At 41.9% G+C, this 18,476-nt stretch overlaps 1 protein-coding gene across 4 annotated transcripts in view; it reads right to left on the bottom strand.

The window, feature by feature from the left end:
• Positions 1-18,476, bottom strand: part of ZNF496 (zinc finger protein 496) — a 44,186-nt gene that overhangs the window by 9,404 nt on the left and 16,306 nt on the right. For 3 of the 4 annotated variants that reach the window (XM_047776395.1, XM_047776398.1, XM_047776396.1), the window contains 3 exons: positions 2,633-2,765; positions 1,999-2,106; positions 673-786 (listed from right to left, as the gene is read on the bottom strand). In XM_047776395.1, coding sequence (XP_047632351.1) covers positions 673-786; positions 1,999-2,106; positions 2,633-2,765 — 355 coding nt within the window. The remainder of the gene's footprint in view (positions 1-672; positions 787-1,998; positions 2,107-2,632; positions 2,766-18,476) is intronic. The other variant, XM_047776397.1, reaches the window with a different exon arrangement.

Genomic DNA, 18,476 nt, shown 5'->3' with positions numbered 1-18,476 from the left:
AGTGTGACTCAGAGCCTAAATATTGGCTACCCTTGAGGGTGGCTGAAGCACTCTCTCCAAAGGTCCCCCTTTCAGCATTCGCAAGCCTGTGCTTTAATTCCAATACTTTTTCCAGGGACTCTAGTATTCTGTACTCAAGGAAGAAATACACCAACTACATGGCCAACAGTGCTACTATACCAGTGCATTACTGTAACCCTCAAGGGAAAGGAGGAAGGGGAAGGTCTCAGATTGGGAGAGCCTAGCAAAATAGAACTAGGGCAGGCAGCTGGTAACCCTTAGAAGCTGTCAGGAGGGATCTCAGAGTTCAATTCCTGAGCCTACACCACCTCCATTAGCACAAACGTGTGTGTACACACATATATAAACTGCACACATACAACATGCATTTGAGTGTGCGTGCACACACACACATACACCACATACATATATAGTACACACATGCTAGCATGCATACCACACATGCTACACACCAGATACACTATACACATCCACCACACCATATGTGCCATTACCATATGTGTACACACACAGATGCATGTGTACATACCATATCACACCCCACAGTACATGTACATCCAAGTTCACATACATGCCGCACACATACACACACTCAAGCCACATATCACACACAGGTGGACACACCCCACACCCTCACAGGCATTCTTTTACCTGAGCAGGTGCTTTGAGGGAGGGTTGTCTGCTGGCAGGTCTGGAACTCTGGTACCTGCAGTTCATCTCGTTTTCTTCTTTCTTCTACCTGGAATGGCTCGAGGCTTGGAAAGTCTTTCCAGAGAAGAAAATTAAAAAAAAAAAAAATAACTGATTTTTTTCCCCTACAGCTGCATTACCAGAAAGAAGCTTGTTTTTTTTTTGTTGTTGTTTTTTTTTGCCATACCTGTAGCACATAAAAGTTCCAGGGTCAGGGACTGAACCTAAGCCACAGCTGCTACCCATGCCACAGCTGTGGTCAATGCTGGATCCTTAACCCACTGTGCCACAATAGGGACTTAATAGAGGCCAGATTGTGATCTGAGAGCAGGCCTGAGTTCCCTTTCAGGGAAGCCACTCAGTAAATGTTGAGCAAATGAATTTGCTAAATGGGCCACTGCCAAGAATATGGGTTTTGAAGCTAGACTGAATGAATATGGATCCTGGTTCTGCCCTGTCCACCTCACTATGCACAAGTAACTGCCATCCTTATTGACATTTTCACTTTCTGTGGCGAGATTTCTAGCACCCCACAGAGACACCACATAAACACAGCCTGGACAGAGCCTGCGGGGGCAGAGATGGGGTCCAGAGATCCTGAATGGTTGTTCCAGGTGGGGATCATGAGCAAAAACATGATCTGCTCTGTGACAGCTTTGGGTCCCAAAGGGGAAAAGGCCATGGGGCTGCTGCTGACACCATACAAAAAAGCTTTTTCCCCTGAAGGAGCAGACATCTTGAGGCATTACAATGTGGTGGTTACAAAGATAAGCCCTGGTAACACGGAAAGCTGGGGGCGGAGAAGTGGCTGGGAAATGCAACTGCTGAGCTGTGTCACATCAACCGAGCCCCAGCACCTTCCCATGTCTCAGTTTCCTCACACCACCGGCAATTTGTGGTTGGAAGGAGACAGGTGAGGTATCCAGAGGCCCTGTGCTCACTCAGTGCCCAGCCAAGAGGTGGCTTGCCCTCCTTCTCCCGTGGAGAGGCTCCTGGGTTGTCAGCACAAGCCAGGTGGTACTTGTAGCAGAGGAGGATACTCCTATCATATCCTAGTGCCCAGTTGATAGAGTGTAATAGAACAATTTTTAATTTTCTGTGGCAAAATTAAAATGCCACATTCTTTCTGCAAGGAATCAAGGAGGAGGCAAGAGTCATTCTACCAAGATGTGGTCCCGAGGGTGATAAAGGGCTGCAGAAAGATGGCAGAGGGAGCAGGCCTCCTCTGGCCCACAATAGCCTTCCATCCCACTCTACTACCCACCCAGTTCTGGTATCATTACTCACCCAAGTAGGAGACCTGGGATATGTCCTTCCCCTGGAGATCCTGCAACTCCGGAACACGTGGCTCATTCTCCTCTCCCTGGGAGAGATCCATCTGGGCAGCTGGGTCATCTGTTCACAGAAAAAAGGAGGATACACATTCATCCTCCTATGAACTGTGAACTGCTTACAGGAAACCGGGGTAGGGGAGAGTGATGATTGGAACAGGTCCAGAAAAAGCTGGAGGGATGCACAATAGGCCATGACACCAACAGGAGCCACAGAACCAGAGAAGTGGAGAGACCAGGGAAAGCAGAAAGAGGACAAGGGAGGGAGGACAATAAAGGGGAAGCTGTGGGCTTGGGATATCTTTTTCAGGCCTATTAGTTAGAAAACCAGCAATGGAGAACCATTAGATAAGAATGACAAAAGACAAACAGATGCAAAGGATATATGTTACATGTGGTTGTGTATGCAAAATAACCAGGTAATAAGCCTAACTTAACATTTGATGGCAGCAGGCAGTGGTCAATCTGCAAAGTGGCCTTGGGACCGCTGTGTATAGATAACCTCCCATCAGGGTTTGGGGGTGAACAGAGAGGTCAGACATGGGCACCTCAGTTCCCTGGTCTCAGGAGAAAGGGAAGTTAAGTCTTACTTGGAGGCAGTGAGACCCCACAGTCCTCCCCAATGATGAACTCTCCATAGAAGCCAGTCTGGGCAGGGTCTAGAAGGGACCAGTCCTCTTCTGAGAAGCAGAAGATCATATCCTTGAAAGGAGAAACCCGGTTCTGAAACCACAGGACAACAGGTACATCAATCCAGGGGCAAGCTAGGGGAGGGATGCTCTAAACTAGTGGAAAGCAAGATGGGGCTGAGGTAGAACCCACAGCCACACGTGCAGATGGGAGAAAGAAAAAGTAGACAATCAGGTCCTAATGTAAAGCATGGAGAACTATATTCAATATCCTATGATAAACCATAATGGAAAAATATACCCACACATGCATATACATATAGGTGTATAACTGAATACACCTATTCAGGTATGTATAACTGAATCACTTTGCTGTAAAGCAGAAACTAACGCAACACCGTAAATCAACTATATTTCAATAAAACACACACACAAGAAAAAAAAGAAAAAGAAAAAGCAGACAGGCTGCTCCAGAGCTCACAGTGCTTTCCTCAGTTCTAGCCTGAGATCCATATGGTATGAATCTGGTTTGACAGAATCTAAACAGTGGATGCTTCCCAGGGTAGCCAAGGATGTGGAGAATAGGCCTTCCTACACGGTGCTCAGAAGGCTTCGCACCCAACTCCCAGGCAGGCAAACAGGGTATGTTCACCAAATCATCAACATGCTCACCCTCTGATGGAGAGATATCATTTCTAGGGCTTATTTTGCACATGTGTACATGGAATCTATACAAAGAGTTCCTTCACTGCAGCACTGGTAACAGATAATGCTTCTAAGACTGAAAACAGTCTATGCTCTATTTAAGTAAGCTACAGTACATCCAATAAGGCATGATCACACCCCATTAGAAAGAATAAGGGCTTCTCTGTACTGACTAGGAAGCTCTCCAAAAATGAAAAAAGTACCTGTGCAGAAGATTGTCTAAACTGCCTCTGTATACACAGTATCTAGAAGTCTTGGCTGGGGAGTTTCCATTGTGGCGTAGTAGAAATGAATCCGACTAGGATCCATGAGGATGCAGGTTGCCAATTTGCTCAGGGGGGCAGGGATCCAGCATTGCTGTGAGCTGTGGTGTAGGTCAAAGACCTGCTCAGATCCCACACTGCTCTGGCTATGGTGTAGGCTGGCAGCTACAGCTCAAATTCGACCCCTAGCCTGGGAACTTCCATATGCCACAGGTATGGCCATAAAAAAAAAAAGACAAAGAAAAAAAATTATTCACCTTGTTTGACTCACAGACATGAAGAATAGACTTGTGGTTGCCAAGGGGAAGGCAGAGGGAGGGGAATGGACTGGAAGTTTAGGGTTAGTAGATGCAAACTATTACACTTAGAATAGATAAGCAATGAGGTCCTACTGTATAGCACAGGGAATATATCCAATCACATGATAGACATGATAGAAGATAACAAGAAAAAGAATGGGTCACTTTGCTATAGAGCAGAAATTGACAGAACCTTGTAAATCAACTATACCTAAATTTTTTTTTTTTTTAATTCACTTTTTAGAGTTCACTTTTTAGAGTTCCCTTTGTGGCTCAGCAGTTAATGAACACAGCTAGGATCTGAGGATGTGGGTTTGCTCCCTGAGCTAACTCACTGGGTTAAGGATCTGGTATTACCATGAGCTGTGGTATAGGTCACAGATGTGGCTCAGATCCCAAGTTGCTGTGGCTGTGATGTAGGCCGGTAGCTGTAGTCCTAGCCTTGGGAACCTCCACATGCCACAGGTATAGCCCTAAAAGCAAAAATAAATAAATAAATAAAGCTCTTTATACAGTTAACTGGAAAGGACTGCAAAATAAAATTTTGGGGAAAACTGCAACCCACAGTATTTTTGCATAATATAGGAACATCTGTATTTTTAAAAAAGAAAAAATTCATAATATTTTAAATACATGTCCTTGCATCTAAATCTCTGTAAGATTTCCAGTTACTGCCATATGGCTGCCCTGGAGCCAGATGGTGGTGCTGGGGAGTGGGCAAAGAGCATTTTCAATGAATTGCCTCTGGTATCTTTGGATCCTTCCTCCCCCACATGCACCCTTTTTAATTTTTAAAATGAAACCTAGAGAAAACAGAGCAATACAATGAACACAAAGGATATAGAACTCTTCAACTAGATCTAATAAATTAACATTTTGCCCTTTTATCACATTTTCCCCTCTCACATATATGTTGAGTGGGTCTGTTTTCATTCCCCTGGATCACTGGGGAGTTGCTGGCTCCCCAGTTTGTTAGCCCACCACGCATCCATGTGAATCTCCTAAGAAAAAATGTTAATTCTCCTACCTCAGCACAATCCTTTTAGCACAGTGCTTCTCACCAAGGGGGACTGATTCTGCACCAGGAGGATATTTGGCAATGTCTGGTGATATTTTTGTCACCACTGAGGGGTGGGCACTATTGGCATCAAGTAGATGGAGGCTAAGGATGCTGTTAACAATCCTTGGGCTGTGGGCAAAACAGCCTAATTTGACAAAAAGCTATACAGCCAGACTGTCAATCAAGCCAAGGAACTGCTCTATAACAACCCCCCCCAAATTTAATAATGGTTCAGTAACATCATCTAGTATCTTTTGAATTATGAAATAACATTACCCTTTCAAGGAAAAAAAAAAATACAAAGAGTACAACAGATGACTGAGAGAAGTCAAGATTGGGATTGCTGGGTTTAAAGTTTTCTAACAGGCCTCCAAGGAAGCTTACTAAACACACATTGTCTTAAAATGTCAATCACTGAGAATACAAATGAAATTCAACAGTCTTACATTTTCATTACCAGAGGCATATGTTTATAATGACTTATTTATGTGTTTTTGGGTTTTGTGTTGTTTTTTTGGACAAGTCCATTCAATCAGAAAAGATTGAAAGTGTGATGCTCCCCTGGATATAGGAAATCAACTAGGAGAAATGTACATTTCTAGACAATATTTGAGAGAATGTAGCAGAAGCATACCCTGTGATCCAGTAATTCTATTTCTAGGAAATTTTTCTAAGAAAATCATTAGAGATGTATGAAAAGATGTATGTCAAGAAAATAGAACCCGCTGTTTAGCAGAAACACATGGAAGGTTTCTGTTCTTTATGCTTTTCTCTAGTGTCTGAAGACTTAGCTTAAGCATGTATAATTTTTAGTTTATTATTAAAAATGGGAACAAAATACCATGTACCCACCACTAAGATGTAAAAACTATTAACAGGTCAAGTCTTTGTTTTAGGTTTTCTTTGAAAGGGTATGGTGGGTCACAAATGGGATTATGGTCTCCTCAGACCTTTTCCCATCCTAGTCCCAACCCCAGACCTTCCTAGAGGGAGGCTGTACTTTGGATTTGATGTTTAATATTCTATGCATGTCTTTTAAACTTCCACTACAGCTGAATATAGCTTGAAATGACAGCACTGTTTCATAAATTTTTGGTTTTCGCCTGGGCATGCACAAGTTCCTCGGCCAGCAATCGAACCTGAGCCACAGCAGTGACAACGCCAGATCTTTAACCCACTAGGCTATCAAGGAACTACTGTTTTGTAAGTTTTTAAATGTTAAACTTGCCTTACACTCACCATTCTGTTTTAGATTTATTCATAACACTATAACTTTATACAAAGTTTTATAATTGATTGTTGAGTCCTCCAATTTGACTCTTGTCAAATTCTTTTGATGGATATTGTGAGTGCTTTGCATCTTCTTACAAATTTTAGAATCAACACATTAATTTAAAAAATAAACCTGCTGTATAGCACTGGAAACTATATCTAGTCACTTATGATGGAACATGATAATGTAAGAAAAAAGAATGTATATATGTATGTGTGACCAGGTCCCCTTGCTGTACAGTAGAAAATTGACAGAACACTGTAAACCAGCTGTAAAGGAAAAAATAAAAATCATTATTAATAAGAAAATAAATAAAGCCTCCTGGAGGGCATGGAATTGCACTGAATTTACAGATCATTGTGGGGCAAAGTGACATAGCAGTATGAAGTCTTCCATTTAGGAACATGTTAAATCTTTCATTTACTTAGTTTGTCAGTGTTTGGGTAGGGTATATATTTTGTGTTGTGAACATTTTCCTTAAGAATTTCATGGGTTTTGATGCTATTTGAGTGGTAAGGTTTTTAAATATTTAATCTTCCAGTTGTTCATATATAGAAATACAATTGATTTTTGTTTATTGACCCATCCAGCTACCTTGTTTTTTTTTTTTTTTGCTTTTTGGGGTTGCACTTGAGGCATATAGAAGTTAGGCTAGAGGTCAAATTGGAGTTGATGTTGACCGTCTCCACCAGAGCTCATAGCAACGCTGGATCCTTAACCCACTGAGTGAGGCCAGAGATCGAACCTGCATCCTAGTCAGGTTCATAACATTCTGCGCCACAATGGGAACTCCAACCTTGTTAATTTTACTTAGTGTAGAAGCTTTTCTGAATATTCCAGAGGATCTCATGTACTGGTAAAGTTGAATTATTTTTCATGTTTTAAAATATTTACTTTTTTTGGTTCTTCCCTTCCCCTGTTTTTATTTTGATGGAAGCCTTTTCTAACTGTCTTATAAGGACCCCATATATGTATCTAGGGATTGCACCTGGGGCATGTGGAAGTTCCCAGGCCTGGGATCAAACACATGCCACGGCTGTAACCAGAGCCAGAGCAGTGACAATGCCAGATCCTTAACCTGCTGGGGCTCCATATATTTTAAGTACTCTGCCTTTCATAAATGGTGTACATTTGTTCCCAGTTTGTGACTTGATTTTTGGTTTTACCCATTCTGTTTCACTACTGTAGATATTTATAATTTTTATATATTTCTTATGCAAAATAATTTTTTTTTTTTAACTTTTTTTTTGTCTTTTTGTTGTTGTTGTTGTTGTTGCTATTTCTTGGGCCGCTCCCGCGGCATATGGAGGTTCCCAGGCTAGGGGTTGAATCGGAGCTGTAGCCACCGGCCTACACCAGAGCCACAGCAACGCGGGATCCGAGCCGCGTCTGCAACCTACACCACAGCTCACGGCAACGCCGGATCGTTAACCCACTGAGCAAGGGCAGGGACCGAACCCGCAACCTCATGGTTCCTAGTCGGATTCGTTAACCACTGCGCCACGACGGGAACTCCCAAAATAATTTTAAAAGGAACCAAAGGCCTAAATGTAAATCTAGAACTATGAAATACACAGGAGGAAAAGCTTTGTGACCTTGGTGTACACAAAGATTTGTTAGACAGGGCACAAAATACATTAAATGATAAAAGAAAAAACTGATAAATTCAACCTCATTAAAACTGAATTGTTCAATCTTTAAAAGACATCATTAAAACAATGAAAAAGCAAACCGCTTTTCAGGATATTATAAAGTTTCCTCATACATATATATAACAAAGGTCTTTTATCCAAAATACATATATTTTTAAATTTCTTGAAACACAGTAAGAAAAACAACCCAATAATCAGGGAAATGCAAATCAAAACCACACTGAGATATTCACCTCAAGAGCTAAAATACATGTTTTTTAAAATGACAATGTGAAGATATGGTGAAGATGTGTGAGAACTGGAACTCTCATTCATTGCAGGTAGAAATGTAAGTGGTTAAATCACTATAGAAAACGTCCAATTCTCATATAATTAATTATATACATTTCCCCTATGACAATTTCACTGAGGTAACTGCCCAAGAGAAAAGAAAATATATGTTCACAAAGACTCATACATAGGAGTTTCCTTGTGACACAGTGGGTTAGGCATACAGCGTTGTCATTGCAGTGGCCTGGGGAACTGCCAGGGCACCGGTTTGCTCAGGAATTTCTGAGTGCCACGGCCAAAAAAAAAAAAAGTATGCGAATGCCCTTAGAAGCTTCATTCATAATAGCCAAAAAGCGGAAGTGACTTCAAATATTCATCAAAAAGCCAACGAATAAACCACCTATGACACAGTTATACAATGGAATACTATTTGGCAATAAAAAGGGACAAACTACTGATACACACAACATGAATGATGCTTAAACCCATTGGGCTGATTAAGAGACACCTAACACAAAAATCACATACTGTGTGATTTCATTTACATAAAATTCTAAAACAAGAACAAATCTATTGTGACGAAAAGGAGATCAGTGCTGGCCTAGGCAGGAGAGCATGGCTTTACGGCAAAAGAGCACAAGGGAACTTTTAGGGTGATGGAGGTGTCTTGCATCTTGATTGAGTAATGGTTATATGTGTAGACACTTATCAAAAACTTTCTAAATGTTACACTTAAAATAGGTGTATTGTGGAGTTCCCATTGTGGCTCAGTGGTTAAGGAATCCAGCTAGGAACTATGAGGTTGCATGGTTCGATCCCTGGCTCACTCAGTGGGTTAGCCGGCATTGCCGTGAGCTGTGGTGTAGGTCGCAGACACAGCGTGGATCCTGTGCTGCTGTGGCTGTGGCGTAGGCCGGTAGCTACAGCTCTGATTAGACCCCTAGCCTGGGAACCTCTGTATGCCTTGCGTGTGGTCCTAGAAAAGACCAAAAAAAAAAAAGTATATTGTATGCAAATTATAGCTCAAAAAATAGATTTAAAAAAGTAAAAATATAGGGACCATTTTCAGTCATCAATTTGGTGAAGAATAAAAAAGCAATGCGGGGAAATAACTATTTAAAAAATAAACTAATTAATTAAATAAAATTAAAAAATAAATAAAATAAAAAAGCAATGTGGGAGTTCCTGCTGTGGTGTAACAAGGATCAGCAGCATCCCCAAGGCACTAGGACACAGGTTCAATCCCCTAGGCCAGCACGGTAGGTTAAGGATTTAGCATTGCCACAGCTGCAGAATAGGTTACAACTGAGGTTCGAAGCCGATCCCTGTTCTGAGAACTCCATATGCCACAGGGAGGCCAAAAAATAAAAAATTCGAAGTTCCCATTGTGGCTCAGTGGGTTAAGAACCCAACTAGCATCCATGAGGATGCAGGTTCGATCCCTGGCCTCACTCAGTGGGTTGGGGATCCAGTATTGCCGTGAGCTGTGGTGTAGGTTGCAGATGAGGTTCGGATCTGGCCTTGCAGTGGCTGTGGTAGAGGCTAGAAACTGTAGCTGATTCGATCCCTAGCCTGGGAACTCCATATTTGGCAGGTGCGGCCCTAAAAAGCAAAAATAAAATAAAATAAAAAAGCAATGTTAATGTAATGAGAAGTTCCCACTGTAACTCAGTTGGTTAAGAACTCAACACAGTGTTGGTGAGGATGCAGGTTCAACCCCTAACCTTGCTCAGTGGGTTAAAGGATCCAGCATTGCTATGGCTATGGCATAGCCCAGAAGCTGCAGCTCCAATTTGAACTCTAGCCTGTGAACTTCCATATGCCGCAGGTATAGCTATAAAAAAAAAACAAAAAAAAAACCAAACTATGGAACAATTATATGTAAGTTCCACATATTAGTCATGTTAAAAATCACCTGAGACCCTTACCTCAGTGCTCAGAGCTGACATGACCCATTTGGAAAACACCACTTCAGTGCCCGTGACGTGACACATGGGGAAGACACATGGGGAAGGCACAACCCAGAATGGCACTCCCACCAAATCATGTAACCTGACTCTCATCGTGAGTTAAAACTGATCAAGGGAGTTTCCTGGTGGTTGGGATTTGTGCTTTCACCACTACAAGCCTAGGTTCAATCCCTGGACTGGAAACTGAGATCCCACATCACACCAGAAATAAATAAGTAAATTAATTAATTAATTAAAAACAAACAAAAATGATCTGAGCAGAGTCTGCACTGTAACTAGTCTTCTACTCTTCAGAAATCTTCAGAACTACCAATGCCATGACAAATGCTGAAATTCCAAGGAGGAAATGTTGGACATAGGATGACTAACTGGGAAGCATGATGGTCTATGATTACTATTTCAATGTTGAATTTCCAGAATATCTGTATTATGGTTATGTAAGCAACTGCCCTTGCTTTTAGGAAATATGCCCCCTTGGCATGAACAAAGAGATAAAGGGGCATGGATATCTGCATATAACTCCCTAAAGACTCAGGGAAAAAAAAAAGGTAGGTTGGGGGGTTGGGGGTGAGACAGAGACAAAGAGAGTGATAGAAAGAGACAGACAGTGATAGAGAACGGGGGAATTAAAGTGAAGAATGTTTGTAAGGTTCTACTAGTCTGGCAGTCTTCCCCAAAAGTTCTATTAATTCCAAAGAAAAAGTTAAAAAATGAGAGTACTTTGAAAATTTCTAAAGTCAAATCAGTTTGGAACAGGGCTTCTCAAATGTGGAAGTACATATGAACTACAAGGACATCTTGGTAAAAATGCACATTCTGCCTCTGCAGGTCTGGGGTGGAGCCTGAGAGCCTACATTTACCAGGCCCTAAGTAGCTTTACTGCTAGCAAGAGGCCAGTGTGGGGGAAACTGGTCCTCCAAGACTCATTCCACAGAATGGAAAACAAACCTCAAGAAGCCACAGGCTCTCCTCACAGGGGCCAGCAGAATTTGATGTTGGCCTTGAAGGGGATAAGAATAAGTCACCCAGAAATACACTACTTCTGGCTTAAGGCTGGTATTGAGCTGAAGACAATAGAGAAACAGACACTGCAGAACAAGTCCCCTCTATGTGCTTAAAGGCAGGGCATAAATTTTCATTTGGGAAGGAATCCTCCTTTCCAACAGGTGGGGGGGAGGGGGAAGGTGACCCAGAGATGGCATAATAAACTAAATAACCCTTGTCTTTGATTAGTTTCTACATATATTTATTTCCTCAAATTTACCAGCCCATGAAGTCAAAATCCTCTTTATCCTGTCATCTCTCCATAAATGTACTGCCCATGGTTAAAATGGTATATAAGTCTTGGGGTTTTCATTTCCCTTCTGTGAGGCCTCCCATAGGCATGTTAAAAATACATATATTTTTCAACTGTTAATTTTTCATTTATTTACTTGCTTATCTTTTGAGGGCTACACCTGTGGCACATGGAAGTTTCCAGGCTATGGGGCAAATAGGAGCTGTAGCTGCTGGCCTACACCACAGCTCACGGCAACGCCAGATCCTTAACCTATTGAGCAAGGCCAGGGATTGAACCTGCACCTTCATGGATACTAGTCGGGTTCATTAATACTGAGCCACGATAGGAACTCCTATTAATCCTTTATCAGTTCAATGTGCAGTTTCCCAGCCAATGACCTAAGAGAATAGAAGAAAAAGGCTTTTTTCTTCCCTGACAGTCTTTTTTTCCCTTTTTTTTTTTTTTTTTGCTGGCTCCACTCTCAGCATGTGTAAGTTCCCCAGCCAGATACTGAACCCTCGCCACAGCAGTGACAATGATGGATCCCTGACCCACTGAGTCACAAGAGAACGCCTTTCTTCCCTGTCAGTCTCTTAGTAAGGAAAAGACGGTAACTGTCACTACTGATGAAATACGAATGAAATCAGTACTCTGGGTTCTGAAGATTCTAAAGAAAAAAGGTGGGGGAGTTCCTGTCGTGGCACAGTGGTTAACGAATCCGACTAGGAACCATGAGGTTGCAGGTTAGATCCCTGGCCTTGCTCAGTGGGTTAAGGATCTGGCGTTGCCAGGAGCTGTGGTGTATGTTGCAGATGCGGCTCAGATCCTGTGTTGCTGCGGCTCTGGCGTAGGACATCGGCTGTGGCTCCTATTAGACCCCTAGCCTGGGAACCTCCATATTCCTTGAGAGTGGCCCAAGAAATGGCAAAAAGAAAAGAAAAAAAAATTGGGGAGTTCCTGTCACGGCTCATCAGGTTAAGAACCCAACACATGACACAGTGTCTGTGATATGTGGGTTTGATCCCTGGCTCCGTCAGTGGGTTAAGGATCTGGCATTGCTGTGAGATGCAGACCAGGCTTGGACCTGACATTGCTGTAGCTGTGGTGTAGGCTGACAGCTGCAGCTCTGATTCAATCCCTAGCCAGGGAACCTCCGTATGCTGTGGGTATGGCCCTAAAAAAAAAAAAAAGATAGGGATTTTTTTTCCCTGTGACCCCTGGACAAGTAACTTAGAATCTACCCCAAACTGGAATAGAACAAAATATGGTGGACACAGGCATTCATGGTTAGCTTCATCATGGAAGCTAACCCAAGTCCCAGAGCAAAGGTAAATGGATCAATGATGCTCCAATCACTGACAATCTGACAGTCTCTTGGCAGGATACCCAGGGAGCTTCACTATCATATGGGGAAATGTTCACAAGCACACTGGCAATGAGGGATAAAAACAGGAGTTGATCTACAGCATGACCCCAGAAAGGCAAAAACAAAATTGCAGAGAAAAGAAGGAAGTTCATCAAAACACACAAAGATCTGCTCAGATAATGGGGAACACGTAATACCCTTCCACTTTATAAATCTTGGCAAATTTTTTTTTTTTTTTGCCTTTTAGGGCCACACCTGAAGCACATGGAAGTTCCCAGCCTGGGGTCAAATCGGAGCTACAGCTGCCGGCCTACACCACAGACACTGCAACACAGGATCTGAGCCGCGTTTGCAACCTACACCACAGCTCACAGCAACGCCAGATCCTTAACCCACTGAGCGAGGCCAGGTATCAAACCTGAAACCTTATGATTACTAGTTGGATTCGTTTCCTCTGGTGCCACAATGGGAACTCTCTTGCCAATTTTTTTTTTTTTTTGGTCCACACCCATAGCACTTGGAAGGTCCTGGGCCAGGGATCAAACCCTTGCCATAGCAGTGACAATGCCAGATCCCTAAATGCTTGGCCACCAGAGAACTCCAAAATCTTACCAATTTTTATAATAAGAATGGGTGGTGGGAATAAATATATCCATTTAAAATTTAAAATTACATTTCTAAAGGAGACTTCTGCTGCCTTATTAAGATGGAGTAGATACACTTCTCTTCAATTCCTCCCACTAAGTACAACTAAAATCCCATGAAATTATACATAAAACCAAAAACCAGCAGACTCTCAAAGGTGGAGAGACAAAGTCACATCAGCTAGGGACTTTGGACCACAAGGGACAACACAGTGGTGAGTACCCTGGTTTTTCTTTCTGCTTCACATATCAAAACTCGAAGCTGAAGGAGCCAGCAACCCCAAAAAACCACCAAAGATTCGGACAGAAATTAAACCCTAAAAAAGCCTGTTCTCTCAGCCACAGGACCAGGAAAGGCATCCCCTAGCTAGACAGATAATAGCTGCTTAGTCTAGCCAAGCACCACAGAAAAAACCGTGGCCCCCACCTCGCTCATGTTAGCAAAGAGTGAGTGGGTGGAAGTCTGGACTTCCACCCTTACCTGGCTGTAATGAAGTGCCCTAACATTCCTGCTGGAGTGGTGGTCTGAGAAGGCCAGGCAGGGAGCTGAGACTTCCATCCCTGCTGACTTATAACTGTCCTTCCCCTTGCACCCCCACACTCCCAGTGGCTCGCAGTATCAGAGGATCAGCGGAGACCACGTGGGGAGCTGGAACTCCCAACCCCCCTCAATGGAGACCAAAGCCGGAACTTGCCTTGCCCCTTACCTTGCAGTAACACCCTCTCACCATCTCCTGATAGAGTGGTGTCAAAAGAAAACAGCTAAATGAAAGTTTAAATCCAGAGATTCATAACTTAACATGAAAATGTACAGGTTTCAACAGATCACTCACTATCCCAAGAACCAGGACAGTCTCAAGCTGAATGAATACAGTCAACAGATGCCAACACTGAGATGGCAGAGATGTGAGAACTATATACAAAGAGGGAGCTGTGATAAAAATGCTTCAATGAGCAATGATAAGAATGCTTAAAACGAATGGAAAAAAAAAATAGGAAACCTCTACAAAGAAAAGGTCTTGGCAAAAAACAAAAACAAAAACACAGAAGATCTAAACTAAATGGAAATAACAAAATGAAAATGTTAGAGCTGAAAACTAGAACACTGCAATGAAGAGCTCAGTGGATGGGCTCAACAGCAGAATGGAAGGGCAAAGGAAAAAACCAGTCAACTTGAAAACAGAAATTGTCCAATCTTAAAAACAGAGAAAAGAGACTGAGAAAACATGAACAAGGTCTCAGGCAGTAGGGGAACTGCAAAAAAAGATGAAATCTGTGTCATCAGAGTACTGGAATGAGGAGGGTGGGATTAAGAAAATACTTGGAAGGAAAAAAATGACTCAAGACTGCTCAGATTTGGAAAGAGACAGACCCAAAGATTCAACAAGTAAATTCCAATCCAATAATACAAAGAAATCCATGCCAAGACATGTCATAATAAACTTCTGAAATGTAAAGACAAAAATTAAAAAAAAAATCTTTAAAGTATCCACCTAAGAGGGAGTTCCCACTGTGGTACAGTGGGGTTAATAATCCAACAGTGTCTCTGAGGAGGTGTGGATTAAATCCCCAGCCTGGAGCAGTGGGTTAAGAATCCAGCGTTGCCGCAGCTGTAAGATAGGTTAGAGCTGGGGATTGGTTTTGGTCTCTGACCCAGGAACTTCTTCTTGCCTCAGGTATGGCCAAAAAAATAAAAAAAAAAGTAGCCAGGGAAAAATGCTATCTTTCCTCTAGGAGAAAAGGAAATTTGAACCCACAACCTCATGGTTCCTAAGTGGATTTGTTTATGCTGCGACACAAAGGGAACTCCAGGCACCATATTTTTCAAGTGCTAAAAGAAAACTGTCAACTGTGGACCCTGTATCTGATGAAAATATCCTTCAGGAATGAAGAAGAAATCAAGATATTTTCAGAAGAATCAAAAATAAGTACACCTGAGAGTTCCCACTGTGGTTAAAAATCCAATTGAGAGTGGCTCAGGTCACTGCGGGGGCTTGAGTACAATAGGTTAAAAAGATCCAGCATTGCTGCAGCTGAGGTTGATTCAATCCCTGGCCAGGAACAGGTGTGACCATAAAAAAAATACATAAATAAAAATTTAAAAAAACAAAACAAAACAAAACAATGAGTGAGTTCCCATCATGGCTCAGTGGTTAACGAATCCGACTAGTATCCATGAGGATGAGGGTTCGATTCCTGGGCTTTCTCAGTGGATTAAGGACCTGGCATTGCTGTGAGCTGTGGTTGTAGGCTGGCAGCTGTATCTCTGATTCGATCCCTCGCCTGGGAACCTCCATATGCTGTGTGCCACCCTAAAGAGACTAAAAAAAGAGAAAGAGAGATTGGATATATGCAGTAGAACCCCATTGCTTATCCATTTAAAATGTAAGGGTTTAAAAAAAAAAAATGTAGGAGTTCCTACTGTAGCTCAGTGGTTAACAAATCCAACTAAGAACCATGAAGTTGGAGGTCCAATCCCTGGCCTTGCTCAGTAGGTTAAGGATCCAGCATTGCCGTGAGCTGTGGTGTAGGTCACAGACACTACTTGGATCTGGCGTTGCTGTGGCTGTGGTGTAGGTTGGTGGCTACAGATCCGATTAGACCCCTAGCCTGGGAACCTCCATATGCCGAGGGTGCAGCCCTAGAAAAGACAAAAAAAAAAGTAATAGTTTGCATCTACTAACACCAAACTCCCAGTCTATCCCATTCCCTTACTCTCCCCCTTGGCAACCACAAGTCTGGGAGTTATCATCAGAGAGAGGGGAACACTATACAATAAAAGAATCAATCCAACAAGAAGGCATAGCAATCCTAAGTATGTATATCTCAAATAAGAGAGGTGCAAAATGTAAAGCAAAAAACTGACATAACTAAAAGGAGAAACAGAAATCAACAGTTGGAGACTTTGACATCCTTCTCTCAAAAACTAATACAACAGCCAATCAGGAGCAAGGATACAGAAGAACTCAATAGTACCATCAACAAAGAGGATCCAATGAACATTTATATAGAACACTTCACCCAGCAACAGCAAAACTTTTATTAAAATGCCCATAGAATATACACCAAGGGAGACCAAACACTTGGGTCATCAAAATCCTGGAAGGAGGAGAAACTCCTAGCAAATTTAAAAGAATTGAAATCATACATTCTTTGAAGCTATGATATCAAACTAGAAATCAATAATAGAAAGGTTAGGAAACTCTCCAAATTCTTGGAAATTGAATATCACATTTCTAATTTATCCTTGCTTCAAAGAAGGCAGCTCAGGGAAATTTAAATATACACTGAAGTGAGTGAAAACAATATAATTCGTAGGATGTTGCTAAAGCAGAATGTAGCTAAATCAGGGAAATTTATTAACACTTAAAATGCTCATATCAGAAATGTTGACATTTGCAGTCTCAAATCAATCTAACCTCTCATCTCAAGAAACTAGAAAAGGAATAGTAAAACACACTCAAACATTTTTTACCTAAGCCACAGCCACAACAATGCAGGATCTGAGCCACATGTGCAACCTACACCACAGCTCATGGCAATGTGAGATCCCCAACCAAACCTGCACCTTCCTGGATACTAGCTGGGTTCTTAATCTGCTGAGCCACAAAGGGAACTCAAAACTCAAACATGTTGAATGAAGAAAATAATAAAGGCAAGAGAAGAAATCAATGAAATTGAAAACAGAAAATTAGAGAAAAAGTAGTGAAACAATGAGCTAGTTCTTTGAAAGATCAATAAAAGCAAAAATCTCTAGCAAGACTGACAAAGAAAAAGAAGGAAGGCACACATTTTCATTATCAGGAATGAAACAGGGATATCACAGACCCTCCTGGTAACAAAATGAAAATGAAAGAAAATTACAAATAACTCTACACACATTCATTTGACAACTTAAATGAAATGAACCAATTCCTTGAAAAACACACACTACCGTAACTTATCCACCATGAAACAGTATGAACATAGATGGCTCTATAGGCATTAAGAAAGTTGAATCTATAATTAAAATACCACCACCACTTTCAAACCTCCAGAATTAATCTACCCACTCTCAAGACTTAATATATAGCTATAGTAACCAAAATTGCATAGTATTAGTAGAGATAGAGACAAACAGACGAATGGAAAAGAACAAAGAATCCAGGAAAATACCCACACAAATATGCTCAACTGATTTCTGACAAAGGAGCAAAAGCAATTCAGTGGAGGCAAGAAAACTTTTTCAATAAATGGTACTAGAGCAATTGGATTTCCACTGGCAAAAAATATGAAGCTCAAACTAAGTCTCACACCTTATAAAAAAAATTAGAGATCATGGACCTAAATGTAAATGGACCACAGATGACAAATTAAATGTTATCATGGATTTAAACATGAAATGTGTTAACTACATAACTTTTAGAAAAAAGAGGAGAGTTCCCTGATGGGTCAGTAGGTTAAGGATCATGGATTTAAACATGAAATGTGTTAACTACATAACTTTTAGAAAAAAAAGGAGAGTTCCCTGATGGGTCAGTAGGTTAAGGATCCAACATTGGAGACAACCTTTGGGATCTTTTTTTTTTTTTTTTGTCTTTTTGCTATTTCTTTGGGCCGCTCCCGCGGCATATGGAGGTTCCCAGGCTAGGGGTCTAATCGGAGCTGTAGCCACCGGCCTATGCCAGAGCCACAGCAACGCAGGATCCGAGCCGCGTCTGCGACCTACACCACAGCTCATGGCAACGCCGGATCGTTAACCCACTGAGCAAGGGCAGGGACCGAACCCGCAACCTCATGGTTCCTAGTCAGATTCGTTAACCAGTGCGCCATGACGGGAACTCCAACCTTTGGGATCTTAAGGTTAAGAAGATAGTTCTTAGATTTTACACCAGTAGCGTGATTTATTTTGTTTGTTTGTTTTTGGCCACGCCTGCAGCATTTAGTTCCTGGGCCAGGGACTGAACCTGCACCATGGCAGCGACCAGAGCTACAGCAGTGACATCAGATTCTTAACCCACTCACCATCAGGGAACTCCCCAAAA

This window comes from Phacochoerus africanus, chromosome 4 (assembly GCF_016906955.1).
Source record: "Phacochoerus africanus isolate WHEZ1 chromosome 4, ROS_Pafr_v1, whole genome shotgun sequence".
Classification (NCBI taxonomy): domain Eukaryota; kingdom Metazoa; phylum Chordata; class Mammalia; order Artiodactyla; family Suidae; genus Phacochoerus; species Phacochoerus africanus.
Note: the sequence above shows the minus strand (reverse complement) of the source record. Positions and strands in the feature narration are given on the sequence as shown.